This window comes from Hypanus sabinus, chromosome 6, assembly GCF_030144855.1.
Source record: "Hypanus sabinus isolate sHypSab1 chromosome 6, sHypSab1.hap1, whole genome shotgun sequence".
In the NCBI taxonomy this organism is placed as follows: domain Eukaryota; kingdom Metazoa; phylum Chordata; class Chondrichthyes; order Myliobatiformes; family Dasyatidae; genus Hypanus; species Hypanus sabinus.
The window spans coordinates 80,667,750-80,693,314 of NC_082711.1; the positions used below are offsets into that span (position 1 = coordinate 80,667,750).

General features: G+C 39.2%; 1 protein-coding gene across 1 annotated transcript in view; it reads left to right on the forward strand.

The window, feature by feature from the left end:
• LOC132395619 (band 4.1-like protein 4B) overlaps window positions 1-25,565 on the forward strand; it is a 339,992-nt gene that overhangs the window by 145,684 nt on the left and 168,743 nt on the right. Inside the window, exons 5-12 of the mRNA XM_059972481.1 lie at window positions 1,959-2,003; window positions 2,313-2,365; window positions 12,333-12,453; window positions 17,879-17,966; window positions 18,067-18,155; window positions 18,259-18,328; window positions 20,648-20,817; window positions 20,899-21,008. Of these exons, the coding sequence (XP_059828464.1) occupies window positions 1,959-2,003; window positions 2,313-2,365; window positions 12,333-12,453; window positions 17,879-17,966; window positions 18,067-18,155; window positions 18,259-18,328; window positions 20,648-20,817; window positions 20,899-21,008 (746 nt within the window). The remainder of the gene's footprint in view (window positions 1-1,958; window positions 2,004-2,312; window positions 2,366-12,332; window positions 12,454-17,878; window positions 17,967-18,066; window positions 18,156-18,258; window positions 18,329-20,647; window positions 20,818-20,898; window positions 21,009-25,565) is intronic.

Sequence of the window (25,565 nt, forward strand, 5' to 3'; positions counted from 1 at the left end):
ACTCTGTATAAGATAGCAGTAATTATTTAATCATGCAATAGATGTATGTATATTGCCAAAGTCACTGAGTGACATGTCCTGTGAATTTATGATGCATGGGTGATATTAGCAAGGACAAACAGTTCTTAGCAGTTCATAGACAGATGCACATATGCATGCAATCCAGCATAGATGCTGTGCCACACCACCTCTGGCATCTTCCCTCCTGGACTGCTGCAACAGGCAAGCTCTCAGAATGAGGCCTAGTACTCACTGCAGTCGATGTCGTGTAGCTCCCTTATCATTAGCCCCACCAATAAACCAGTAAACCACTCTCGCGGTAATTTACATCACCAATGTCAAACAGGGTCTTGCGATCGCAAGAAAGATGTCCAAGAAAATCACTGTTAGACTGCACACAGCCTTCGCACACCAAGTCCAGGTCTGCCACCAATGAGCAACTCGCTTTTGGAATAGACTGGCAGTACTTGAAGTTCTTAATGCCCAGCATTGTCTTGTGATCATAAAAAAACACTTTATAAAAAAAAAGGCAATATGCCCTTGAATGTCAGCATACCACTATCTGAACGTACTACCCTCCATGTCTTTTTCGTCGTTGAATACTGAAGTGAAGTATTTGTCTAAAACCTTTGATTCCAGACATAAATTCCATCCTTTGTCCTATTATCTTCTTAATAGCCACCTTGATTTTAATATATGTATAAATGGCATGGGATTCTATTTAATCATACTCACCAAGGATATTTCAAAGCTTCTAGTGCTCCTGATCCCTGACTGAGTTCTTTCTCATGTCTGTATTTCACAAAAGTCCTGTCTGATTTCAGGTTCTTAAACTTAATATGCTTCCCTGTTCTTTTTGACTAGATTTGTTAACCTTGCCTCATTTGCCTTGCTATTGCCCACAGAATATATTGGTCCTAAATTCTGACCAGTTGGCCTTTGTCAGATGTGTATTTAGCCAATAACAACTGTTCCCAATTTACTCTCCCCAGCTCCTGCCTTCCCCATTTTACAAATTTCCCCCTCTGAAGTCCAGCCTTGTCTTGATCCATAACTATCTAAAAACTTACGGAGTATGAATACTATTCCTAAAACATGTCCATTGAAACTCCAATTTCTTGTCAGGCTCATATCCTAATATGAGGTCTAATAAGGCTCCTTTCTGGTCAGATTATGCACATGTTATATCAAAACACCTTCCTGTATCCATCAGATACGTTAATATTTTGTATATTTATTTGAATGTTATATATATTGGGGTATTGATGTAAATTACCAGAGATAAATACAGCCTTTAATAGTGTTAGCGATTGTTTTTCCTTCATGTATTTTTGTTGTGTAACCCAGACTGTTACTTAATTTCTCATAACCAGCTGACATTTGCACCAATATTGAACCAATTATTCTTCATCCTTAAATTTAATCATCTTTCAAATAAGACAAGATAAAACTGTGGTTGGCAAAATAAAATAGAAACAATATCTTAAAGATCATCATCTATCACTCCCTCCTCAACTGGATCTATCTATTTCTTGCCAACTCTTGCAATGCCCCTTCCCTTCACCTTTTAAAACTGGCTTTCTCCCCTCTGTCTTTCAGTCCAGGTTAAGGATTTTGACCCAAGCTGTCCAACAATTAAGTTGCTCTAGCAGTTTGGTTTTAGCTCCAGATTCCGGCATCTGCACTCTCTTGTATCTCCTCTTAAAGATCATTGTTTTCTTTTTGAAAACTTGGCTAATTTTAGGTTTGCATACAGGAAAACTATAAATCACTTGTGTTTTGTTGTTGCAACATATTCTATCATCTGAATTCATTGGTTAGAATCTGCCTTCTATCGTATACCTTATATTCAGAAATACTGACTTCTAATAATCTGGAAATAATGGCATAAATTACTGAAAATGCACAGCAGATATCTCAGTAAAGTCAGACCTTTAACTCAGTGTATTGTTTTTCAGATACCTCTTTGTGTTACAGCTTAGACAAGATATTCTGTCTGGAAAGTAAGTTGATGTCAGACCATCATGTTTCTTCATGTAGAGCCATACACAGTTGATTCCAAAAATATACTCTATTTAAATAAGTAATTTTTGTATATTTAGTATCCAGCCTGTCATGTTATGGCTATTATTGCAAGAACAAGTGTATTAAAAGATCTGACTACATTTAAGTTAGTTAATTTCGTAACACAGCTGATGACATTTTCAATTGAATATGCTGAATGAGGGAAGCTTACAATATAGTTAGCCTTTGAACAGTTGTGTAATGGAACTACATAATAAGATCCAAACATATTTTATTATTTTTTGCAGATTGAAATGTCCCTATGAAATTGGTGTAGAATTAGCTGCTTACTGCCTTCAATGTAAGTGGAATGTTACTTCTTGATAAAAGGAATGGATGTTATTACTGCTTTTTCATGTAGTTATTTAGGAGTCTTATTGAATTATTTGGGAGCAATAGAACTTTCTGACTCGCAATATGAAAGCATAGTAAATCTTGTAAAAATTCTCAGTTTGTACCTGCTTATCTTCAAGGAGGCCTTGTAATGCCAAGACCTTGACTGAGGCCACTGAGGTATGTTAATCTATGGTTTTATGATTACAAAATGGAAAGGACATCAATTTAAACATGTGTATTTGTTAAAATATACTGCACAGTCATTTACAAAACTAAACTGACCACTGCTGAATATTCTTATTGATGGATATGCAACAATAATCCCCATTTAAATTTGGCTCCAAACTTAAAGAAAATAACTGAAGCTTTTGTTGACAAATTGATCCAGTAGTTGTAGCACTAAAGAATCTAAAATTGGTCCATTTACCAGAAACTTGTAACCAATTATTTGCCACCTCTGATGAAGATTGTTCTGATTAAGATTAAATAAAGATTGTGTCTTGTGGCCTCTCAATTGTCTTCATTAGTAGAAAGTTGATTGAGTAATTTTCATAGAAGAATCAAGAATGATAGAAAAATACAGCATAGAAATGGGATCTTATGTTCTACCTCATCCATACTGACTATAACGCTATCCACACTATTACCCTTTGCCCAAGTAGACCCATAACCCTTTGTGCCTTTCTGTCTAAGTACCTGTCAAAATGCCTTTGGAATTGCCATTGCATCTGGTTCTACCGCTTCCATGAGCAGCTATTTCCCGAGTTCATCATTGTGTGAGAAGTTTGCTCCTCAGATTTCCTTTACATATCTCCTCACTCACCTTAAACATGTGCCCTTGAGTTCTAGACTTCTCTGCCCTGAAAAAAAGATCTGACTATTCCTATCTATGCTCCTGCTACCTTTATAACTCCCTATAAGGTCATACCTCACTCTCCTTGCCTTCAAGTAAGAATAAACCCAGCCTTTACAATCTTCACCTATTACTACAACTCCCCCATTCCAGGCATCATTCTGGTGAACCTCTTCTGCACTCTCTCTATTCCTGTCATATTCTTCCTGTAGTGTGATGAACAGAAATATACACTATAATTACAGTCTTACCAATATTCTGTACAACTGGAACACAATATCCCATTTCTTATCCTCACTCTTCTATCTGCCATGACTGTGTTCAAAATAATATTCCACTTTTTATCTTCAATGCCTCAGCCTATGGAGGCAAGCATACCAAATGCCTTTTCCACTATCTCTTCAACCTTGTGTCATCACTTCTGGGGATCAATAAACTTGCACCTGAAATTCTCTGTTCATCTCTCTAAGCCTGGAGTCTGTGCTATTTATTTTATACCTGTACATTCTAGCTGACCTTGACCTCCCAAAATACTTGTCTAGATTAACTTCCATCTGCCATCACAGTGTCCAATTTTCCAGGAGATTTGTATCCCACTATATCCTTGGACCAGCTTCTTTGTGTAATACAACTCCTCCAAATTTCATGTTGTCTACTGATTTACTAATCACACTCTCTACATTCTTATCCAAGTCATTTATATATAGTATGTGACAGGCAATGTAGGTTCCTGAATCAATACCTGTAGTACATCACTCTTTACAGATTTCTGGTCAGAGAAACAACCTCCTCCCTCCTGTCATCAGGCCAGTTTTGGAACAAGTTTGCCAACACACCTCCGATTCCTTGTGTTTTAATTTTTTGGACAAGTTTTTGCTATGTGGAGCCTTATCAGAGCTTTTATAAACCAAATCTACTGTTCTGATTTAATCATTTCTCTCAGATACCCCCTCAACAAAACTCTTTTATCAGGTTTGTGAGACATCATCTACCCTGCAGGAAACCATGTTTAGTCTTTCTAATCAATTCCAGCTTTTCCAAGTAAACATAAATAGTGTACTCAGAATCTTCTCTGACAACTTGCCTACCAATGATATAAGATTCATTGGTAACTTGTGATGGATTCTATCTACCACTGGAGATCTGTTCTCCCTAATATGCCTCATTATGTCTAGTAGATCCCTCCACCGATATAGTTGTTCTGCAGAGTACCAGTGTGCCCCTCCTTAACTCTCCAGCTTCCATGTCCTCCTTCCTGGTAAATGTGAATGAAAAACAGTCATTTACAATTTATCTCATATCTCCTGGATGCACATGTAAATCATGCCTCTCGTCTCTAAGAGGGTCTGTTCACTACCATCTTGTGTATCTGTATTTTTAATTTTAGAGATTCCTCGTGGAATTACCTCTAATATTCTGATGAAAGGTTTTAGGAGTCTTCTTAATCCTACTTGCTAAGATCACTTCATGGCCCCTTTCTGCCCTCCTAATTTCTGAAGTTTTTTCCCCCCATTTCCTATATAATCCTCAACTAACTCCTTTGATGCTAACTTCCTATAGCTGATATACATTCCTTTTCTCTGATCAAACTTTCAATATCCTTCATCAACCAAAGTTATCTAAGCTTACCATTTTTACCTGTACCTGACTCTGAACTCTTACTAACTCAATTCTAATAACCTCCCACATCAGATGTTTTCCTCTCAAGCAGTTCCTCCCAATCTACCTCTCCCAGCTGTTGTCTAGTGCTATTTTAATTTTTTTTTATCATAACTACTGTAAAGATTACCAAATTATAGTCACAGTTTCCAAAGAGTTCCCACACAGACACTTAAAATAGTTTCCCATCTTCATTCCTTAAGATAAGGTATAAAGTACACCCCCCCCCCCCCCCAGCCTTGCCTAGTAGGACTGCACACTGCTTTAGAAAATCTTTTGGATTGCTTTTTATGAATTTCTCCTCATCAAAGCTCCTTAAACAATATCCCAGTCAATACCAAGAAGATTAAAGTTCCCTGTTTGATTTCAATTAGTATTATTACCTCTACTGACTACTGGGAGGCACATCTACATGTGACCATCCTTTTCTTTGTTCCTATATTTTATCTATATAACCTCACTGTCATTCTGGGTGTCACCTCACTGCCTCGCTTGTTTAAACCTTTCCAAATAGCACTAGCCAAAAGGGAGTATGTCCCCCTCTGGTTTAGTACTTAAGTAGGTTACCCCTGTCCCAGAAGAGTTTCCAATGATCCAAGAACCTGAAGGCCTTCCTTCCACACACCTCTTCAGCCACACATTTCACTGTCCTATCTTTCTGTTTATATAATCACCAGCACATGGCATAGGGAATAGGTGTGAGATTACAATCCTAAAGTTATGCTTCTGGGAGTATGGGTGGGGGAAAAAAGTAGAAGTCAGTGAATATTCTGGGGGAATGAAGAACAGTAGTTTGGCGGTCGCGGAAATTGATAGTCACTAGTGGTTAGTAATGGGAAGGTGAAGTCTCCAGGTTTTCCATAGACTTCAAATTTTAAATTTAACGACATATTGTTGATCTATGTAGTACAAGATCTCATCTGTTTAATTGGACATCTTGGGATGTATTTATATCAGTATCTATTGACAGTAAGTTGTTTGATGACTGCTCCAATATGTTTTTATGTCGCTGAAGCTAAAACCCTGTCTGGAAAGATATGGAATGCAGCATATATTAGCCTGCTGAGATGTGGGCACAATGTAGTGGAGTGTTTGCAGGTTCAGTTTAAAGAACAATAAAACGCAGAACAGCAACAGTCCCTTTGGCCCATGATTTCTGTGCAGACTGTAATGTCAATTTAAACTAATCCCATCTGTCTGCACATGGTCTGTATCTCTCCATTCCCTTCTTGTTCAATTGCCTGTCTTAAGTGTTTCTTAAACATTGCTAACCACTCCACCCCCTGTCTGGCAGTTAGCTCCAAGCATACAGCACTTCCTGTGTATGGGAAAACTAATCTGCCACATGAATCCTCTTTAAACTTTAACAATTACACCCTAAAGTATTGACTTTTCTGCTGTGGGAAAAAGATTCTGACTATCCAGCCTGTCTACCCTTCTAATTTTACATACATCTGTCCGGTTGCCTCTCTGCTTCTGATGCTGCAGAGAAAATGGTCCAAGTCTGTTCAACTTCTTGTGGCTAAAACACTCTAATCCAGGTAACATTCTGGCGAACCTCTTCCTCACCTCCTTTAAAGTCTTTACATCTTTCCTGTAAATATAGAATATAGAGCAGTACAGCATAGTTCTATTCAGCCCACAGTGCTGTGCCAAAGGAGCTAAAAAGCAAATCAAAAACACTCAAAAACTAAGTCTTTCTGCCTACACCATGTTCATATCCCTCAATCTTCCTTACATCCATGTGCCAGTCCAAAGGTTTCCCATTCCAGGCATCTACCACTCTGAGTAAAATAATTACTGCTCACATCCCTCTTGAACCTACCCCCCTCACTTTCAATGCATACCCTCCAGTATTAGACATTTCAACCCTGGAAAACATACTCTCTACCCACTCTCATAATCCATGCCTCTCATAATCTTGTAAACCTCTATCAGATTTCCCCTCAGCTTCTGGTGCTCCAGAGAAAATAACCCAAGTTTATCCAGCCACTTGTCATGTGCTTGCTCTGATCCTAATTTCCGCGTCTTTACATATTTTCCCTTTTTTTTCCTTGACTAAATTCATCACCTCTCTGGACATCCAAGGTTCTCTTATTTTTCCATCTCTGTCCTTCCTTCCAACAGGAACATACCTTTCCTGTGCTCTGTGCAATTGACCTTTAAGCACCCTTCACATGTCTGATGTGGACTTGCAGAGAAAAGATGTTCCCAATTAGTGCTTCTTAGTTTCTCTCTAATGCCCTACTCCAATTTAAAGCTCTCCCACAAGGACCATACCTATCCTTATCTGTAGCTCTCCTAAGAATTATGGAGGGCATGGTCACTGTTCCCTAATTGTTCACCCACTGCAAGGTCGGTCATCTGGACAGGCTCAGTATGTTCCCTCCTCTGGCTGAACAGTCCACATACTGATTTAAGAAACTTTCCTGGATACACTTAACAAATTCTGCCCCACCTAAACCCTTTGCACTAAGAAGGTTACAGTTTATATTAGGGAAGTTGAAATCCCCCATGACAATGCCTTATTATTATTAGACATTTCCTTAATCTGATTACGTATCAGTTCCTCTGTGTCCCAGTGGCTATTAGGGGGATGTGTGTTCCCGTGTTCCACCCAAATTGACTCAGTATCTGATCCCTCCAGGTTGGCTTACCTGAATACAGCTGTGATATTGTCCCTGATTAATAATGCTCCCCCTGCCCCTCTCCTTGCCTCCTGTTCTATCTTTTCTAAAACTTTGAAAATCTGGTACATTCATCACCCATTCCTCTGCCCCTCTCCCAACCAAGATTCAGTAATGGTTACAACATTGTAGTTCCATGTACTAATCCATGCTCTAAGTTCATCACTCTTACCCATAATACTCCTAGCATTAAAATATATACACTTCAAACTGTCTGACCCATCACATCTGTTATTTTGATTTTGCCTTTCAATACTTTCCCTGACATCTACCTTCTGGCCTGATCCTTCCCTTATTGACCCAGTGCGGTGGTTCCCAGCCCTCTGCAAAGCTAGTTTAAACTCTTTCGAGAAGCATTAGCAAACCTCCCAGCCAGGATGTTGGTTCCCTGATAGTTAAGGTGTAACCTGTCCCTTTTGTACAGGTCACACCTTCCCCAGAAAAGGTTCCAATGATCTAACATTCCAAATCCTGCACTATTTCCTCAGCCACTCATTCCATCATACTGTCACCCCATTTCTACCTGCACTAGCCTGTGGTACAGGGGGTAATCCGGAGATGACCACCTTGGAGGTCCTTCTCTTCAACCTCTTTCATAACTCCATATGCTCACTGTATAAGGGGACCTCCTTCCCCTTTTCTGCCTACGCCATTGGTGCCAATATGCACCGTGATCTCTGACTGTTCCCCCTCCTCCTTGAGAATATCCTGTAGCTGTTCTAATACAGCATGGACCCTAGTACCCAGGAGGCAACGCACCATCCTAGTGTTTCTTTCGAAGCCGCAGAATCTCCTTTCTGTCCTCATATCAAGTCCCCTATAACTACTCCACTGTCTGACTTTACCTTTCCCTGTTGAGCCTCAGAGCCGGCTACTTTGCCACCAGCCTCGCTGCTGTGGACGTGATCTAATGGGCCAACATCCCTCCCCTGCCCAGCATTATCCAGAGAGACATACTTGTGAGGGGAATGGCCACAGAGGAACCCTGCACTGACTTCTTAATCCCCTTATCTCTCCTGTCCGAAGCCTGTGCTCTGAGTGTGACTGCCTCTTTGAAAGTCTCGTCTATAATATCCTCAGCCTCCTGAATGATCCTGAGTACATCCAACTTCAACTCCAGCTCCTTGACCAGATCAATCAGGTGCTGAAGTTGGGTGCACTTCCTGCAGATGTAGTCATGAGGGAAACCATCAGACATCCTGAATTCCCATATCTGACAGGAGGAGCATTCTATCCTGACCACTCTATGCTTAGTAAAGAGAGAGGCTTACCTCTTTTAACTGTTTTTTTTATTAAACAAAATAGACTTTATTCAAAAATAAAATTATATACAATAAACTATTCAATGACTTTCAAATCTTTACAGTGGTTTCCTTTACTGTCTTTACATTTTCACGCTTTTTGCCACCCATGTGGCACTCTGTTCTTTCATAGTTACATTCAGGGGGTATCCTTCGCTTATTCATGCTGAAGCCTTCACACTCTATCAATGGTATGCTCCAACAGTGGCTGCTTCGCCTGAGCCTACCCTCCTTTTATTTGCAGCTGAGTTCAAGCCTCTGATGCCGACACTTTCCACACCTATGCAACCCAAGAAGACCAGCCTTGCCCAAATCTGCTCCTTATATTCTCTGTCTCCCAACTTGGGTAGGCTGAGCGCTAAATTAAGACCGGCTTAACCGAGGTCTGCTCTTATAATATGACCAGTACACACAATACTTCTAATCAAAGTTTTATACACCTTCCGTGTAACTTGCCAGTTTTTGTACTCTGTTTTCTGACTGATAAAGTTAAGTATGTTATACAGCTTATTTGCAACCTTGCGTTGCCACTTTCAGAGTCCTTTGGACTTGTAGCCCAGAATCCCTGTGTAATTCAATGCCACTAAGAAACCTGCTATTTACTGTAAACAATGACTGTCAGCTCTCATTGTCAGGAATCTAAATACTGGATGCTTTCTTAATGCTTCGATAGTGGAATTTGCAGCACATTAGAAGTTAGGTTCTTGGCAGCTTCCAGTTAAAAGAGGCAATGGGAACCTACAGGGTTAAATGTGAAAGTACTTAATTCATTGAGGGAGACATAACATTTGGATATCTTAAATAGTGAAGCCATCAGTGCCTTCAAGTACAAGACCTGGATAGTGTTTGTTGATAAGTTACACTCAAAGGAAAATACCATCTCCAGCAAAGAACGTGTTTGCCTTCCTTTGTGATACCATTGTCAATGCCTTCACCAAGTGCCCTGAAAGGTGAATTGTGGTATAACCATTGACTTAAAACTTGAAAGGAACATAAATAGTGTAGCTACAAGAGCAGGTCAGTGGCTGGGTGTTCTTTGATGAATGACTCACAATTTATACAACTGACTTCATATTGTCATGGATTTTTCAATAGTGTCTCCCAGCTCCCATGATAGTTGTAACCTGGATGGTAACAATTAAGTGAGAGCATTCCTGTCTCAAAACATCCTGCCTCGGAAGGTTCAGCAAGTCATTATTATCACGGTTTCAAAACTCTACCAAATAGTGCTATGGGAGAACTTTATCAGATGGTGTTTAACGGTTCAAGAAGGTAAATCACCATTTATTTCCCAAGGCATATTAGGGTTAGGCAATAAATGTTGGCTTTAGCAGTGATATTCATATCAAGAATGCATATATTACAAAATAATGACCAAATCTAACAGAACAGAAGGAAAAGAGTTGTCTTGAACTGTAAGAAAGTTTTTATGTTCTGACCAGAGTCTGAACTGTAGAAGCTAAATCAACACCTGATCACAAGAGTGTTGCTGGGCTACTGCTGATTATCCTGTGATGGGTACCTCACTTCCTAACCGCGTAGAGTAACATGAGGAGTAACCACTGGAACACTGGCCACTACTTTGGAAGGGTGCAGCCAGTAATGTGCACCAAGTTTGATATTGTTCAGCTTATCCTATCCCTGTATTGATACACACCCATCTGCCTTTAGCAAGTAATGGTAACTTGGATTTAGGATTAACATTTTTTTTTCCTGGTTAACATAATGTTAAAAATCAGTGGTGAACTAAAGATATTATTGGATTCGGATTTTTAAAAATATGAATTGCTAAAGGAAATATACCCAGAAAACTATGGTAAAGCAGTTGAGAAAGAAAAACAAGGAGAATATTTCCCTCCTCCCCCCACTTTTAATGCGGTTTGAATGTGTTTTCTCTTTACATTAGTTCTCTAATTTTCCTCAGGCAAATCCAATAAAATCATTTTTGTGTGTAATTATTGAGAATCCCGATCAATGTGCTCATGAACTCTGATCCAGTCTCTGTGACTGGCTTTCCTCTTGTTCTTTTCATATTACAGGCTGGGTTCTTTGGTATTCACCAACAGTTGCTTGAGTGTGCTTGGATGTAGGTCCATCATAAAGCACTTCTAAACAACTTCACATCTGACTACTGGAATGTAATTTTGCAGATGTTTGTATGACATGTTTTTAATGAACAATTCATTAATGTATTTTCTTAAATCAGTTCTCTATGTCAAGTGAAATGTTTTCCATTGGTGTTATTGTTAGTAACACAAAACTTGCTTATAAAACTGGCTTTATAATCTTGAACCAAGTTTAAATATTTAAGCCTTTGAATTTGCTAGCCATTTTTTTTTCTTAGTAGCCAGTTGTCTGTGCTTTTTGTTTAAATCTTTCATGATTATATTTATATTATACTCCAGCTTCAGGCAAAAGCATATGCTGAAAAAGACCACCTTATTTAAAAATACTGTCCACCTACTAGTTCTATTAGGAACATAAGTATAGAATTTAAGGTCAGTGTTTTAGAACCCCTATCATTCTTTAAGCCAAATCAGTGTCCTTGAAAGTTATGGAGAAACACTGCAAATGTTCCATTACTGTTGCTGTCAGTTGATAGAGGATAAAAACGGTATTTTTTTATATAAATGTTTACTACAACTTGCCAGCCAAACATCGATATTGTCCACGTTCTATTGTAGAGTCGACAAGCTGCTTTATTCAAATAGTTGTGATCAAACCGAAAATAAACCCCTGAAATTATCACTGAATCTCTTTTCCTGATCAAGAACATTCATTTATGAGGCCACTGAAGGTGGTGAAACTGAGATTAAAAGCAGAAGTTATCAGTGTAGTATTTATCTTGGAACAACAGAGTTGATTTCAAATGTTATCATTAGATGAATAACCTTATAGCTTTCTGTTTACTGAATAGAAATGAATATAATTTTGTTGTGTAACAAAGGCTGATATGCATTAGTATGTCTTTCTCTGTCAACCTGAGGAGATGAAAATTAAAAAAAAACTGGAGATTTAAAAATAACTGACATGTTGCAGATACTCAGCAAGTCATGCTATTTCAGCTTGAATACCATTCATCAGAACTGAGAGGGGGAGAAACTTCTCTTTTATGTCTGTTATCGCTCTCTGTTTTCATTTACTCATTGACTTGATTATCTTGTTTATTGCTTAGCCTCATGGTCATCCCAGTTTTATCCCGGAGACATACTCCCTTCCAACCCCACTGCAGTTTAATGGTCTTTTCTCTCCTTCCCAGTTCTGACAAAGATTATTCAATCTAGAATATTAACTGTTCCTGTCTCCTCAGAAGCAGACTGACTTCTTGAATATTTCAAGCCCTTTCTATTTTTATTTCATTGTAAAATTGTGTTATATTCTGTGGCAAAAAGTATTGATATAACTACAGATAAAATGTTAATTTTTCTTTAGCTGAGCTTGGGGACTGTGAGCCTCTTGAACATACTTCGGAGCTGGTGTCAGAATTCAGATTTAATCCCAATCAGACAGAGGATATGGAAATAGATATTTTTACAAGGTGGAAGGATTGCAGGTAAATGCTTACAAGAAAAAAAATCTCTTAGGAAATAACTTTTGAGCACACTTTTATTGCAAGTCTCACATTAATTTGTAGACAATCAAACAAGATTTTTACTTGCTAACAATATGGGAATATACCAGTTTTGTATTCTTGATTGCTTTTAAACATGCTTTTCAACCTTGCAAGTTGCAACTGAAAATGGATAGATATGACATTCACAGTATTTCCTTGTAGACTAATTTTACTTTTGAAAAAGAAGCCAATATTAACCTTCTCTATAAATAAATTTATTTCTGATCGAAAGAAATAGAACTTTGCATGATTAGAAATGTTTTTAAAAAACTTTCAAAAGATACAGGCAAATTGGACCAATTCTAATGAACATCAAGGGTGGAATGGATGAATAGAGCTGGTTTTAATATGTATAACCCTTATGACTGAAGGTCATACTGAAATTTAATCAACAAAATGCAGCAGCCAATTTGTGTACAACAAGGTCCCACAAAATATGGTGATGAACAAGTAAACAGTTTTAGTTCTGATTTTTAATGGATGAGCCATGGGGACATTGAATCTTTTCATTTTTCTGAAAGGTAAGATGGTTATTGCTTTAATATCTCATGAAAGATAATACTCTTACTATTCAACTTTATTCATTGTGGAGAAAGGTTAGTGTTTACTAATTCAACCAGTGATGTTAGATAAATATAGGTTGTATGCATTGAGGGACTGCAGTTGGAAAAATGAGGAACATAGAGTATTCATTTGCTGGGATATTTTAAGAATGCTTAGTATAAGAACAAATAAGATCCAGAGAATAAATAGCACCCAGTGAAACTTCTCAACTAATGGAGAAAATAGAATGAAGGAACAAGTACAGGGTTTTTTTGAGAAAAGTAGATAAATTGTAAACATGTGGGAGTAAAATATAATATGGTGAATTATTTTGAATTACTTTTGTTAAGCTCTTCAAAGGGGTTTGGAAAAATATCTTCAGTAAGATCTAGGGTCATAGAGTTATATGTTATTGAAATCTGCCCTACTAATCCATTCTGCCCAAAGTGTCTATCAGTTAGTGCAATTTGCCTGCATTGGCCCATATCCCTCTAAACCTTTTTGATCTCAGTACCTGTCAAAATATCTTTTAAACATTGGCAGTTTGTTCCATATACCACTACCCACAGGTGTCTTTTAAATCTTTCTTCTCTACTTTGTCTATCTTCTCTAGTTTAAGACTACCCTATCCTTGGGAAAATACTTGTGACAAATCCATCTTCTCATGATTTATATACCTCAATTTAGCCACCCTTTAGCTTGAGTTACAAGGAGAGACTCAATAGTCTGGGACTTGTTCTTTGGAGCAAAGGAGGTTGAGTAACATTCCTGGTAACATTTCTGTACCCTTTCAGGCTTAATGACATCTTTCCTATAGCTAGCAAACCTAAATTCTGCATAATATCCTGTGTGATCTCAACAGTGTTTTGTACAGTTGCAACATGAAATCCAACTCCAGTGCTCAATGGCCTGACTTTTAAGGTGAGCATGCTAAATACCACATTCACCCTCCCCTATTTGCCTGTATTGCTACTTTCAGTGAACTGTGTACCCATTTCTCTCGATCTCTCTGTTCAGGATCTTACCATTTGTTATGTTAGTTCTCCCCTGGTTTGTTATACTAAAATGAAACAGCTAACATTTGTCTTGAGTTAAATTCTACCTGCCATTCCTTGACCCATTTCGTCAGTTGATCTAGACCCTGGTATAGTCTTAAATAATCTTCTTCACTGCCCATTAACCACAAACTAACTAACCATGTTAAAAACATTGTCATCCAACTGATTATTAAAGATGATAAACAACAGCAAGCCCACCTCAGATCTCTGTGACACACCACAGGTCTTAGCCCCCATTCTCAGTAACACCCCTTCACAACCAACAGACCAATCAAATAAGGAAACACATTTTTGTAAAAACCGTTCAATAATTGGAGGCAAAAATACCACAAAATTTACAAATAAGAACATCCTTCTGAAAATATGCTTTGATTTTGGCTGGTAATTTGAAGATGATGGATGAAATAAGGGCAGCTGTTTACATTATTTTCTGTGCTACCAAGGTTCCACCAAAGTAAAATCCATAAGAGTATTTGATGGCAAAGTGGGAATTAATATTCTTTTGGAATGATAGATTGCAAAGTTTTGTGTTCAGAGAAACATGGCTGTCTTCTCACAAATTGTTAAAATTTAACATGCAGGAAAACCCATCAATTTGGAAGGGTAGCAGTATGCTAGCCTTAGTTAAAAGAAGATTTAATTAGAGGAGTAAAGAGCACTTTCTGGAACTTCAGGGTGCGTGTGTGTCTGCAATAAAAGTTATCGGCCTCTACCTCATTGGCATGTTGTGTATTTCACAATCATACACAATCACATTTCCTCTTCTAAACACTATCTGCAAAATTAGATTTGTCTGCAAATTTTAGAACTGGCTTATTAAATAATGTTTTTATTGAAGAAATTATTGATTGACTATGTCAGATTCCAAAAAAGTGCATGAAATGCAAAAGCACTGCTTGTTCATTTAAAGTGGAATTGCTTAATAAAACGGTAGAAATTGCTACATTGAAAGCTCATGAGGTCAGGAAATTCTACTATGAGAAATACTTATGTACAATACAGAAACTGGTGTTACCTGCATGTATTGTCACAGTGCAAAAGTTGCTGGAAAATATGCAAGTGGGAAGAAGTGGAATGATAGTTGGAAGCATTATTTAGCAAGCAATTCACATATGGATGGTGTGCAAAAGCTCTGGCGAGAAAATCCTTCATTATCCATTACAGGCCTGCTGTGTATGTTTTGTGAGAGTGCAGATGAACGAGAGCAAAAACTATCAAACCCAGAGGAGATTAAAGTTCTTATTGACAGTGTTTTGCTAGGTGTTGAAATGAGTACCTCTGCATCTAAAATTCAGTGCACACATGTTATTGTCACAAGATTTTTGCACATATTGGTCATTACAAATTAGAGGGAACGTTGATCAGGAGTGTGATATTCATGTAACTTAAGTGGATGAATTGGGTCATAAAGCATAACAATTAATACAAAATATTGCAGTTCGTTAATATTTAGCAAGTGTTTCTGAAAAAGACACATTTGGTTATTAGTTCAACCAAAATTAAACTTAGTGTACAGGACAAAGAAAGAATTGTAGTATAACGGAATATTCCAGGTGTTGTCTTCAACCAATCCTGTATGATTCTTCAAAGTAATCTTTTAATTTAGGTTATTTTTTTTTCTATAAAGATAAAGTGCTAAAAGTTTCCTTGGTATATTTGATGGAAATAGCCTGTTCTGACTCTGCAGAATACTGCTGCTAATATTAAACTAGATTTTACAAAACATGCTGAAGTTGTCACTTAAAATAGTTCCTAACACTGTGCTAATTAATTTGAAGATGACTTATTAATTAGCAGTGATTACATTGCTAATTAGACAAGGTGACTTCCAAATGTGCTAAACTTTTCACGCACTTCCATTCAGTATATGGGTACTCTAGTGGTGCCATCCAAGTTCAAGTTCAAGTTCAAGTTTGTTGTCATTCATACATGAAACAATGTTCCTCCAGATTAAGGTGCATAACACGGTACATACTGTACAACTCATACGCAACACATTAAGTACTATTACTTTATCCCTGTGCTTGATGACCACTGGTGCCTCTTGTTCCTCATTTTCAGAACGATTCATGGCCTCATCTTTCTCAATCTCTATATTCTCCTCCACCCCAGGAAATTCTTAGGGTATGGTTTTGCATGGAGATTAAAAAATCATCTAATGACTCAAGTGCATCATGGCATCTGTCAGATCACCTACCTTTAAAATTGAATGGCCACAGCACCACCATCAATATCAAAGGGTCATCATCGTTCAAAAGCTTAACTGAATTTGACATATAAATACTCTGATTTCAAGAGCAGCTCTGAAGCTAGGCACCCTGTAGCCTCTGCTTCACCTCTCAACACCAAAATGCTATCTACAATGAACAAGAATCTACATGCTTGGATGAATGCAATTTCAACAACGGTCTCAAAAAGATGTAAAAGAGCTAGATGTAAAGTCACTTCTTCTATTCTGTTGGCTGCATTATGGATACAGCGATCGCTTCATGAAGCAAACTATATTAAAAATTGTTGTGGCCCTACCAGTCTGAAAATACTCAGGTTTTTCCTTTACATAGCTTCTGTCATTGCCGGCCATCAGAGAATGAGGCAGTTTGGAATGTAGACTTCACTGTAGTTATAATTCTATAAATGAACCAAAAATAAAGTAAATATGTAATGACAAGTCCCGAGCCTTGTTGAAACCTAGAACATTTTATCAGCTGATAGGAAATTTAGCTGGAATAGCCTCAGCTTTAAATCCATATTGAATCTTTAACTGATTTCTTCTACATCTACTGAATTGTATATAGAAGAGTAAATTTTGTTTAACACTTTATGCAAGCACTCATGAAGAATTTCTAGTATTAAAGGGAAAACAGTGCTTAATTTATTTTTAGGTTTATGGTGTGGAATAATTATATAATAGAAACTGGTGTGAGATGTGAAAACACACACAAGGGCCAGGCAGCATCTATAAGGAGAAGCACTGTTGACGTTTTGGGCCGAGACCCTTCGTCAGGACTAACTGAAAGGAGAGATACTAAGAGATTTGAAAATAGTGGGAAGAGGGGGAAATCTGAAATGATAAAAGAAGACCGGAGGGGGTGGGATGAAACCAAGAGCTGGAAAGGTGATTGGCGAAAGTGATACAGAGCTGGAGAAGGGAAAGGATCATGGGACAGGAGACCGTGGGAGAAAGAAAGAGGGAGGGGGGAGCACCAGAGGGAGATGGAGAACAGGCAGAGTGATGGGCAGAGAGAGAGGAAAAAAACAAACAACTAAATATGTCAGGGATGGGGTAAGAAGGGGAGGAGGGGCATTAACAGAAGTCAGAGAAGTCAATGTTCATGCCATCAGGTTGGAGGCTACCCAGCCAGTATATAAGGTGTTGTTCCTCCAACCTGAGTGTGGCTTCATCTTAGTAGAGGAGGCCATGGATAGACATATCAGAATGGGAATGGGACGTGGAATTAAAATGTGTGGCCACTGGGAGATCCTGCTTTCTCTGGCGGACCGAGCGTAGGTGTTCAGCAAAGCGGTCTCCCAGTCTGCGTCGGGTCTCACCAATATATAAAAGACCACACCGGACGCAGTATACCACACCAGCCGACTCACAGGTGAAGTGTTGCCTCACCTGGAAGGACTGTCTGGGGCCCTGAACGGTGGTGAAGGAGGAAGTGTAAGGTTATTTGTGTGTTGTTTGAATTTCCAACATCTGCAGATTTCCTCGTGTTTGCTTGTTAGATGTAATATCTGGTTTTACTTTCTCATTGTGATAGGGGGAAAAGCCCAGCACAGGCAGAATTATGCTATTTGAACAAAGCCAAATGGCTGGAAATGTATGGAGTTGACATGCACATAGTCAAGGTAAGATAATAAAAGTTTTTGTTTAAAAATATTGTGCATGTATGTATAAATTTACATGTGTTTATTACATAACTGTTCTGTAATATTTTTTCTTAATTAGGGAAGAGATGGCTATGAATATTCTCTTGGATTAACACCAACAGGCATATTGGTTTTTGAAGGATCAAACAAAATAGGCTTGTTTTTTTGGTAAACCTATTAGAATTCTACATCATATTTTCCTGTTTGTAATTAATATTTTTAGAAAGCTACTTCATTTCCCCTGTAAGCACATTTTCTTTATGTTATGCAGGCCCAAAATTACCCAGTTGGATTTCAGAAAGAACAAACTAACTCTCATTGTTGTGGAGGATGATGAACAGGTGAGCAGCTAGTGTGAGTCACAGTTAAGGAATCTATACAGGACAGTGCATTAGAACACAGCAGTGTTATCTTCTGTACCTGATTTGATTTACAAATTTACTTTTAACAATCATAAGCACAGGATTGTGCAGATGCTGGAAATCTTGAGCAATGCATACAAAAATTGCTGGAAGAACTCTGCAATTCAGGCAGCATTTATGGAGGGGAATAAACATTTGGTGTTTCAAGCTGAGAAGCGTGATCATGACTGGAACGGAAGGAGGCAGAAGCCAGACTAAGAAGATGGGGGAAGGGGAAAGTGTATATTCTGGAAGATGATAGGTGAAACCAGGTGAGATGGTTGGCTGGGGGAGGATGTGGGATGGATGTAGTAAACAGCTTGAAGGTGTTTGGCAAAGAGGTAAGTAGCTGAAGAAGAAGGAATCTAATAAGAGAGGACAATGGACCATGGGAGAAAGGGAAGGAGGGGAACCAGAGGGAGGTGATGAGCAGGTGACGAGATGAGATGGGAGAAGAAAGGAATAATTACCACAAGTTACAGAAATCATGCTATCAGATTAGAGGCTTTACAGATGGTAAATGAGGTGTTGCTCCTCCAACCTGAGTTTGGTCTCATTGTGGCAATAGAGGGACAGACATGTCAGAATAGGAAGTCAAATTGAAATGGGTTGCCACTGGAAGATCCTGCCTTTTGTGGCGGACTGAACAAAGGTGCTCAATGAAATAGTCCCACAATCTTTCTTGGGTTTACCTATGCAGAGAACACCAGATACAACAAGTGACCCCGACAGACTCGCAAGAGAGGTATTTCTTCACCTGGAAGATTGTTTGGTATCCTGAATGTTGATAAAGGAGGTGGTGTAGGAGCAAGTGCAGCACTTGTATTGCTTGCAGGGTTAAGTGCCAGGAGGGAGTTCATTGGGGTGGAATGAGTGGACAAGGGAGTGCCATCTCTGAGGAAGGGGGGTGGTGGTGAGGTGGAAGGGAAGGTGTACTTCATGGTATGATACTGTTTGGCAGAACTGGTTCTCACCCTCAACAATTTCTCTTTCGTCACCTCTGTCAGTTATCACTGATTGAAGTACAATTTTTGCCGCCGTCTCTAAGAAGTTTGTACATTCTCCCCATGCGCACGTGGGCTTCCTCCCATATTCCAAAGACATACAGATTTGGGTTGGGTTTAATAAGCTGTGGGCACACTATGTTGGCACTGGAAGCATGGTGACACTTGCAGGTTTCACCCAGCACCTTTGTACTGTGTTGATCTTTGAGGCAAAATGATGCATTTCACGGTATGTTTTGATGTCTATGTGACAAATAAAGTTGCATGGGTCTCGGGTATACCTACCTTTTTGTTGGCTATGTGGAACAGTCCATATTTCAAGCCCACGCTTGTAACACTCCCCAAATTTTTCTCTCTTACATTGACCCCTGTATTGGCGCTGCTTCCTGTACGCATTCCGAGTTCATCAATTTCATCAACTCTGCACCTAACTTCCTCTCTGCCCTCAAATTTACTTGGTGATATAATGAGAGAAGCAGGGATGTTTCCCCTAGATAGTGGCTGGAGCCAAATGTCACTGTTTCAAAGGAAAGCGTGGGGCACAGTGAAAGAGCAGGGATTACTACTCCTTCATGGCTCCAGTGACCTGGTTTTGATCCTGACTTCCATTGCATGGAGTTTTCAGAGTCTCCCCGTGATCACGTGGTTTTCTTTCAGTTGTTCCAATTTCCTCCCAACCAAAGTTGTGCTGGTAGCTAGGTTAATGAGTCTCTGTGAGCTATCCAGACTGTGGATCTATGATAGAGCTAGAGTGAAGTTAATGGCCATGTTATTGTAAATAAGGAAATGAATGAAGGAATAGATTGATGGGATTGCTGTGTGTGCTAGCATAGGCACAGTGAAGTGAATAGCTGCTTTCTATCTTTTTGGGAAATTTAAGAGAAGTATGGTAAATCTACACTGTGCTCCCTCCAAAGCCAATATCAATTTCCTATGGTAAATGTCCATAATTGCTCACCATACCACAGGTGTAGTCTAACCAAGGCTTTACATAGACGCAGTTTAACTTCTTACCCAATGCTTTCTGTGCCCCTAGATGTGAAACCAGCATTTCATGACATTGCAATGATCCATGTACATGATATCCCAACACTGGTGTTGAGAAAATAGACCTTTTTATTTTATCATTAGCAGATCCAGAATGGGTCAATTCACATTTGCTTTCATTGAAGTACTGTATTTTATTTAAAAGGCTGAGTTCCATTAAATTGCATTTCTAATTATGTTCTTTATAATTTTTCACCTTAATTAAAAGGGCAGAGAACAGGAGCATACATTTGTTTTCCGGTTAGATAATTCTAAAGCATGTAAACACTTATGGAGATGTGCTGTGGAAAACCATGCATTTTTCCGACTACGAGCACCAACTCAAACTAAAGAAGGACGATCAGATTTGCTGCGTTTGGGATCTCGCTTTCGTTTCAGGTATCATCTTACAGTTTGGTTTTGTTTGTATTTAGCTCTTTTAATGTATTTTATGCAACACTGAACCAATATTTCTTCCAGTGGTCGGACGGAATATGAAGCAACACATAAAAGTAGACTCCGACGGACAAGTACATTTGAAAGGAGGCCAAGCAAGCGATATCCCTCAAGAAGACACTCCACTGTTAAAGGTATTAACTGAGCTTTCAGCTATTTTAAGCAAGGCCCATTGATTATATACTTGCTCTAGGTCATGCACTGAATGGGATGTATATGTACATCACTGGTGCTGTATGGATAAAAGAGGATCAAGTTGCATTTCGGACCATAAGACAGAGGAGCAGAATTAGGCCATTTAGCTCACCGAGTCTGCTCTGCCATTCCATCGTGGCTAATCCCAGATCTCACTCATCCCTATACACCTTTTTACCATATCCTTTGATGCCCTGACCAATCAGGAAACTTATCAACTTCTGCTTTAAGTGTACCCACGGACTTGGCCTCCACCGCAGCCCGTGGCAGAGCATTCCACAGATTCACTGCACTCTGGCTGAAAAAAATCCCTCCTTACCTCCATTCTAAAAGGTCGACTCTCAATTTTAAGGTGTGCCCTCTAATTCTGAATGACATCACTAGTGGAGACATCCTCTCCACACCCACCTTATTTGGTCCTATCAACATTCGGTAGGTTTCAATGATATCACTCTGCTTCCAAGTTCCAGTGAGTACAGGCCCAAAAGCTGCTAAACACTCCTCGGTTATTAACCCCTTCATTACCAGAATCATCCTCATGAACTTCCTCTGGACTATCTCCAATAGCAATACATCCTTTCTGAGATACGGGCCCAGAACTGTTGACAACACTCCAAGTGCGGCTTGGCTAGTGTTTTATAAAAGCTCAGTATTATCTGCTTGCTTTTATATACTATTCCCATTCTAATAATGCCATCTGTGCATTTGTCTTCTTTACCACAGACTCAAACTGTAAATTAACCTTCTGGGAGTCTTGCATAAGGATTCCTAAATCCCTCTGCACCTCTGATGTTTGTATTTTCACCCCATTTAGAAACATCTGCATTATTGTTCCCTTTACCAAAATACATTATCACGCATTTCCCATCATTATATTCCATCTGCCATTTTTTTGCCCATTCTTCCAATTTGTCTAAGTCCTGCTGCAATCGCATTGCTTCCTCAGCACTACCTACCCCTCCACCTATCTTTGTATCATCTATAAACTTTGCCACAAAGCCATCAATTCTATTATCTAAAACACTGACAAACAATGTGAAAAGCAGTGGTCCCAATACTGACCCTTGAGCAACACCATTAGTTACTGGCAGCCATCCAGAAAAGGCCCCCTTTGTTCCCACTCATTGCCTCCTGCCTATCATCCATTCCTCTGTCCAAGACAGTATCTTTCCTGTAGTACCATAGGATTTTATCTTGTTGAGCAGCCTTGTGTGTGGCACCTTATCAATGCCTTTTGAAAATCCAAGTAAATGGCATCCATTGCCTCTCCTTTGTGCTCCCTGCTTGTTACTTCTCGAAGAACTCTTTCCCTTTATAGAAACCATGCTGACTTTGTCTTATTTTATCATTAGTTTCCAAGTACCTCAAAACTTCATCCTTAGCAATAGACTCCAATACTTTCCCAACCACTACGGTTAGGCTAACTGGTTTATAATTTCTTTTACCTTCCTCCCTTCTTAAAGAGTGGAGTGATATTTGCAATTTTCCACTCCTCTGGGACCATGCCAGAATCAAATGGTTCTTGAAAGATCATGATTAATGAATCCATTATGTCTTCAGCAACCTCTCAGGACTCTGGAATGTAGTCCATCTGTAATAGCAAAGGCACTCACTCCTGCTCCCTGAATTTGTTGGAGTGTTAGTTTGTTTGCAAATGTACATTGCTGTCTCCTTCTGTAAGCAGCCTATGTCTCTAGATTCTGGAGTGCATGAGTCAGGCAAAAAAATAGTAATCAGGGTCAGAATCGTGTTTCAGTTGTGACTGATTTGGAAAAAAAGCATGGATTTGCTAAAGGTAACTAGTGTCTAATTAATATAATAAAGTGTCCTGATGAATTAATATAGGGAGGGTTAATAGACTGTAAGAAATAGAACCAAGGGTAAGTAATTTAATTCATCTTGCTTCATCTTTTCTCCTGGTGCCATTTACCTGCACAAATTCCACCTCATTTGATTCCCTAAAAAATCTTTCAAACTTGATCTTGAATGTACTCCAGCCTTTGCAGCCACTTTGAGATTCACCACTCTCTGGGTGAAGAAATTATCTTCTCTTTCCCATCCTGAATAGACGACCTATACTTATACTCTGTGAACCCACGACCCTCTGCCAATTCCCTCCCTACTCTACCCACTGGCCACTTAGCCACTGAAACATCAACTCCATGTCTATCTTGTCATGTGTTTTATATTTTTGAATAACATTGCCTCTTATTTGTCTGAACTCACCTGAGTGTAAGCCCAGTCTGCTTAATCATAGCCCAAATAGCAAAACTGTACAGTCAATGGCATTCAGGGAAATGCAGCTGAAGTTTGTATCGAATTTCAAGTCTTTTGAAAGGTTGTCATGTAACATCAAAAAATGAAATTCATTAAATATATACAGTTGCAAGAAAAGTTTGTGAATAACACAATAATCATCACAGTAATAGACAAACACAATCTACCTAAACTAATAACACAGAAACAATTGTACTTCTCATCAATACTGAGTACACCGTTTAAACAATCACAGTCTAGGTCAAAAAAGTATGTGACGTAGGGATAATACCTTCTGAAAAAGCTATTTAGTGTCAGGTGTTCCAGTCAATGAGATGAGATTGGTGGTGTGGGTTGTAGAGGTGCCCTTTCCTATAAGAAAGACACACAAAGTAAGGTTACTGACAGAGCCTGTTCTTCTCAAGAAAGATCTGTTTATGTGCACCATGCTTTGATTAAAACAACTTTCAGAGGACCTTTGAAGAAGAATTATAGAGATGCATGAAGCTGGAAAAGGATACAAAAGCATTTCTAAAGAAGTGAATTGACTTTATTACTTACATCCTTCATATACATGAGGAGTAAAAACCTTTACGTAACGTCTCTGTCTAAATGTGCAATGTGCTATTATAGTAATTTAAAATAAATAGTATATACAACAGGATAGTCAATATAACATAGAAATACAGTTGTGTCGGCATGAGTTAAATCAGTCTGACGGCCTGGTGGAAGAAACTGTCCCGGAGCCTGTTGGTCCTGGCTTTTATACTGCAGTACCGTTTCCAGATGGTAGCAGCTGGAACAGTTTGTGGTCGAGGTGACTTGGATCTCCAGTGATCCCTCAGGCCCTTTTTACACATCTGTCTCTGTAAATGTCCTGAATAGTGGGAAGTTCACATCTACAGATGTGCTGGGCTGTCCGCACCAGTCTGCAGAGTCCTGTGATTGAAGGAAGTGCAGTTCCCATACCAGTCAGGATGCTCTTAGTCGTGCTCTTATAGAAAGTTCTTAGAATTTGGGGGGGATCATACCAAACTTCTTCAATCGTCTGAGATGAAAGAGGCACTGTTTTGCCTTTTTCACCACACAGCCGGTATGTACAGACCATCTGAGATCCTTGGTGATGTTAATGCCGAGGAAGTTAAAGCTGTTCACTCTCTCAACCCCAGTTCCAGTGATGTCAATAGGGGTTAGATGTCTCCATTCCTCCTGTAGTCCACAACCAGCTCCTTTGTTTTTGCGATGTTGAGAGAGAGGTTGTTTTCTTGACACCACTATGTCAGGGTGATGAATTCTTCTCTGTGGATGCCTCATTATTATTTGAAATTCGGCCAATTAGTGTAGTAACATCAGCAAATTTAATTAGCAGATGGGTATACAGAGATTAAAGGAGGGGACTTAGTGCGCAGCCCTGAGGGGCATCTGTGTTGCGGGTTAGAGGATCAGAGGTGAGGGAGTGCACTCTTACCACCTACTGCTGATATGACAGGAAGTCCAGGATCCAGCTACATAAGGCAGAGTGAAGGTCGAGGTCTTTGAGCTTCTTGTTGAGCCTGGAGGGTTTATGGTGTAATTCCATACCTGAGTATTCATCAGTCCACAGTCTACAAATGGAAGAAAATTAAGTACTGTTGCTTCTCCCTAAGGGTGGCCATCCTGCAAAGATCACACCGAGCACAACGTGAAATGCTGAAGGAGGTGAAAAGAACCCAAGGGTAACAGCAAAAGACCTGTAGAAATCTCCAGAATTTGCTGAAGTCTCTGTTCATGTGTCCACTCAAAGATAAACACTGAACAAGAATGGAAGGACATGGAGGAAACCACTGCTCTTTAATAAAAAAACATTGCTGCCTGTCTCAAGTTTCCAAACACCCACCTGGATGTTCCGCAATGCTTCTGGGACAATATTCTGTGGACAGATGAGACAAAAGCTGGAACTTTGTAGCAGAAATACCCACCATTATGTTTGGAGGAAAATTGGTATTCCACACCAACACCAGAACCTCATCCCAGTTGTGAGGCATGTGGAAGGAGCATCATGGTTTGGGGCTGCTTTGTTGCTTTGGGTCTAGACCAGGGGTCGGCAACCCACGGCTCCGGAGCCGCATGCGGCTCTTTCATCTCTGTGTTGCGGCTCCCTGTGGCTTTGGAAAATAAATGATGAGTATTTAATTAAAATGTATTTTATGTTAGTTTGTTAGTTTTTGAAATGTAATTCTAAATCTGAAGATTATGGTGAT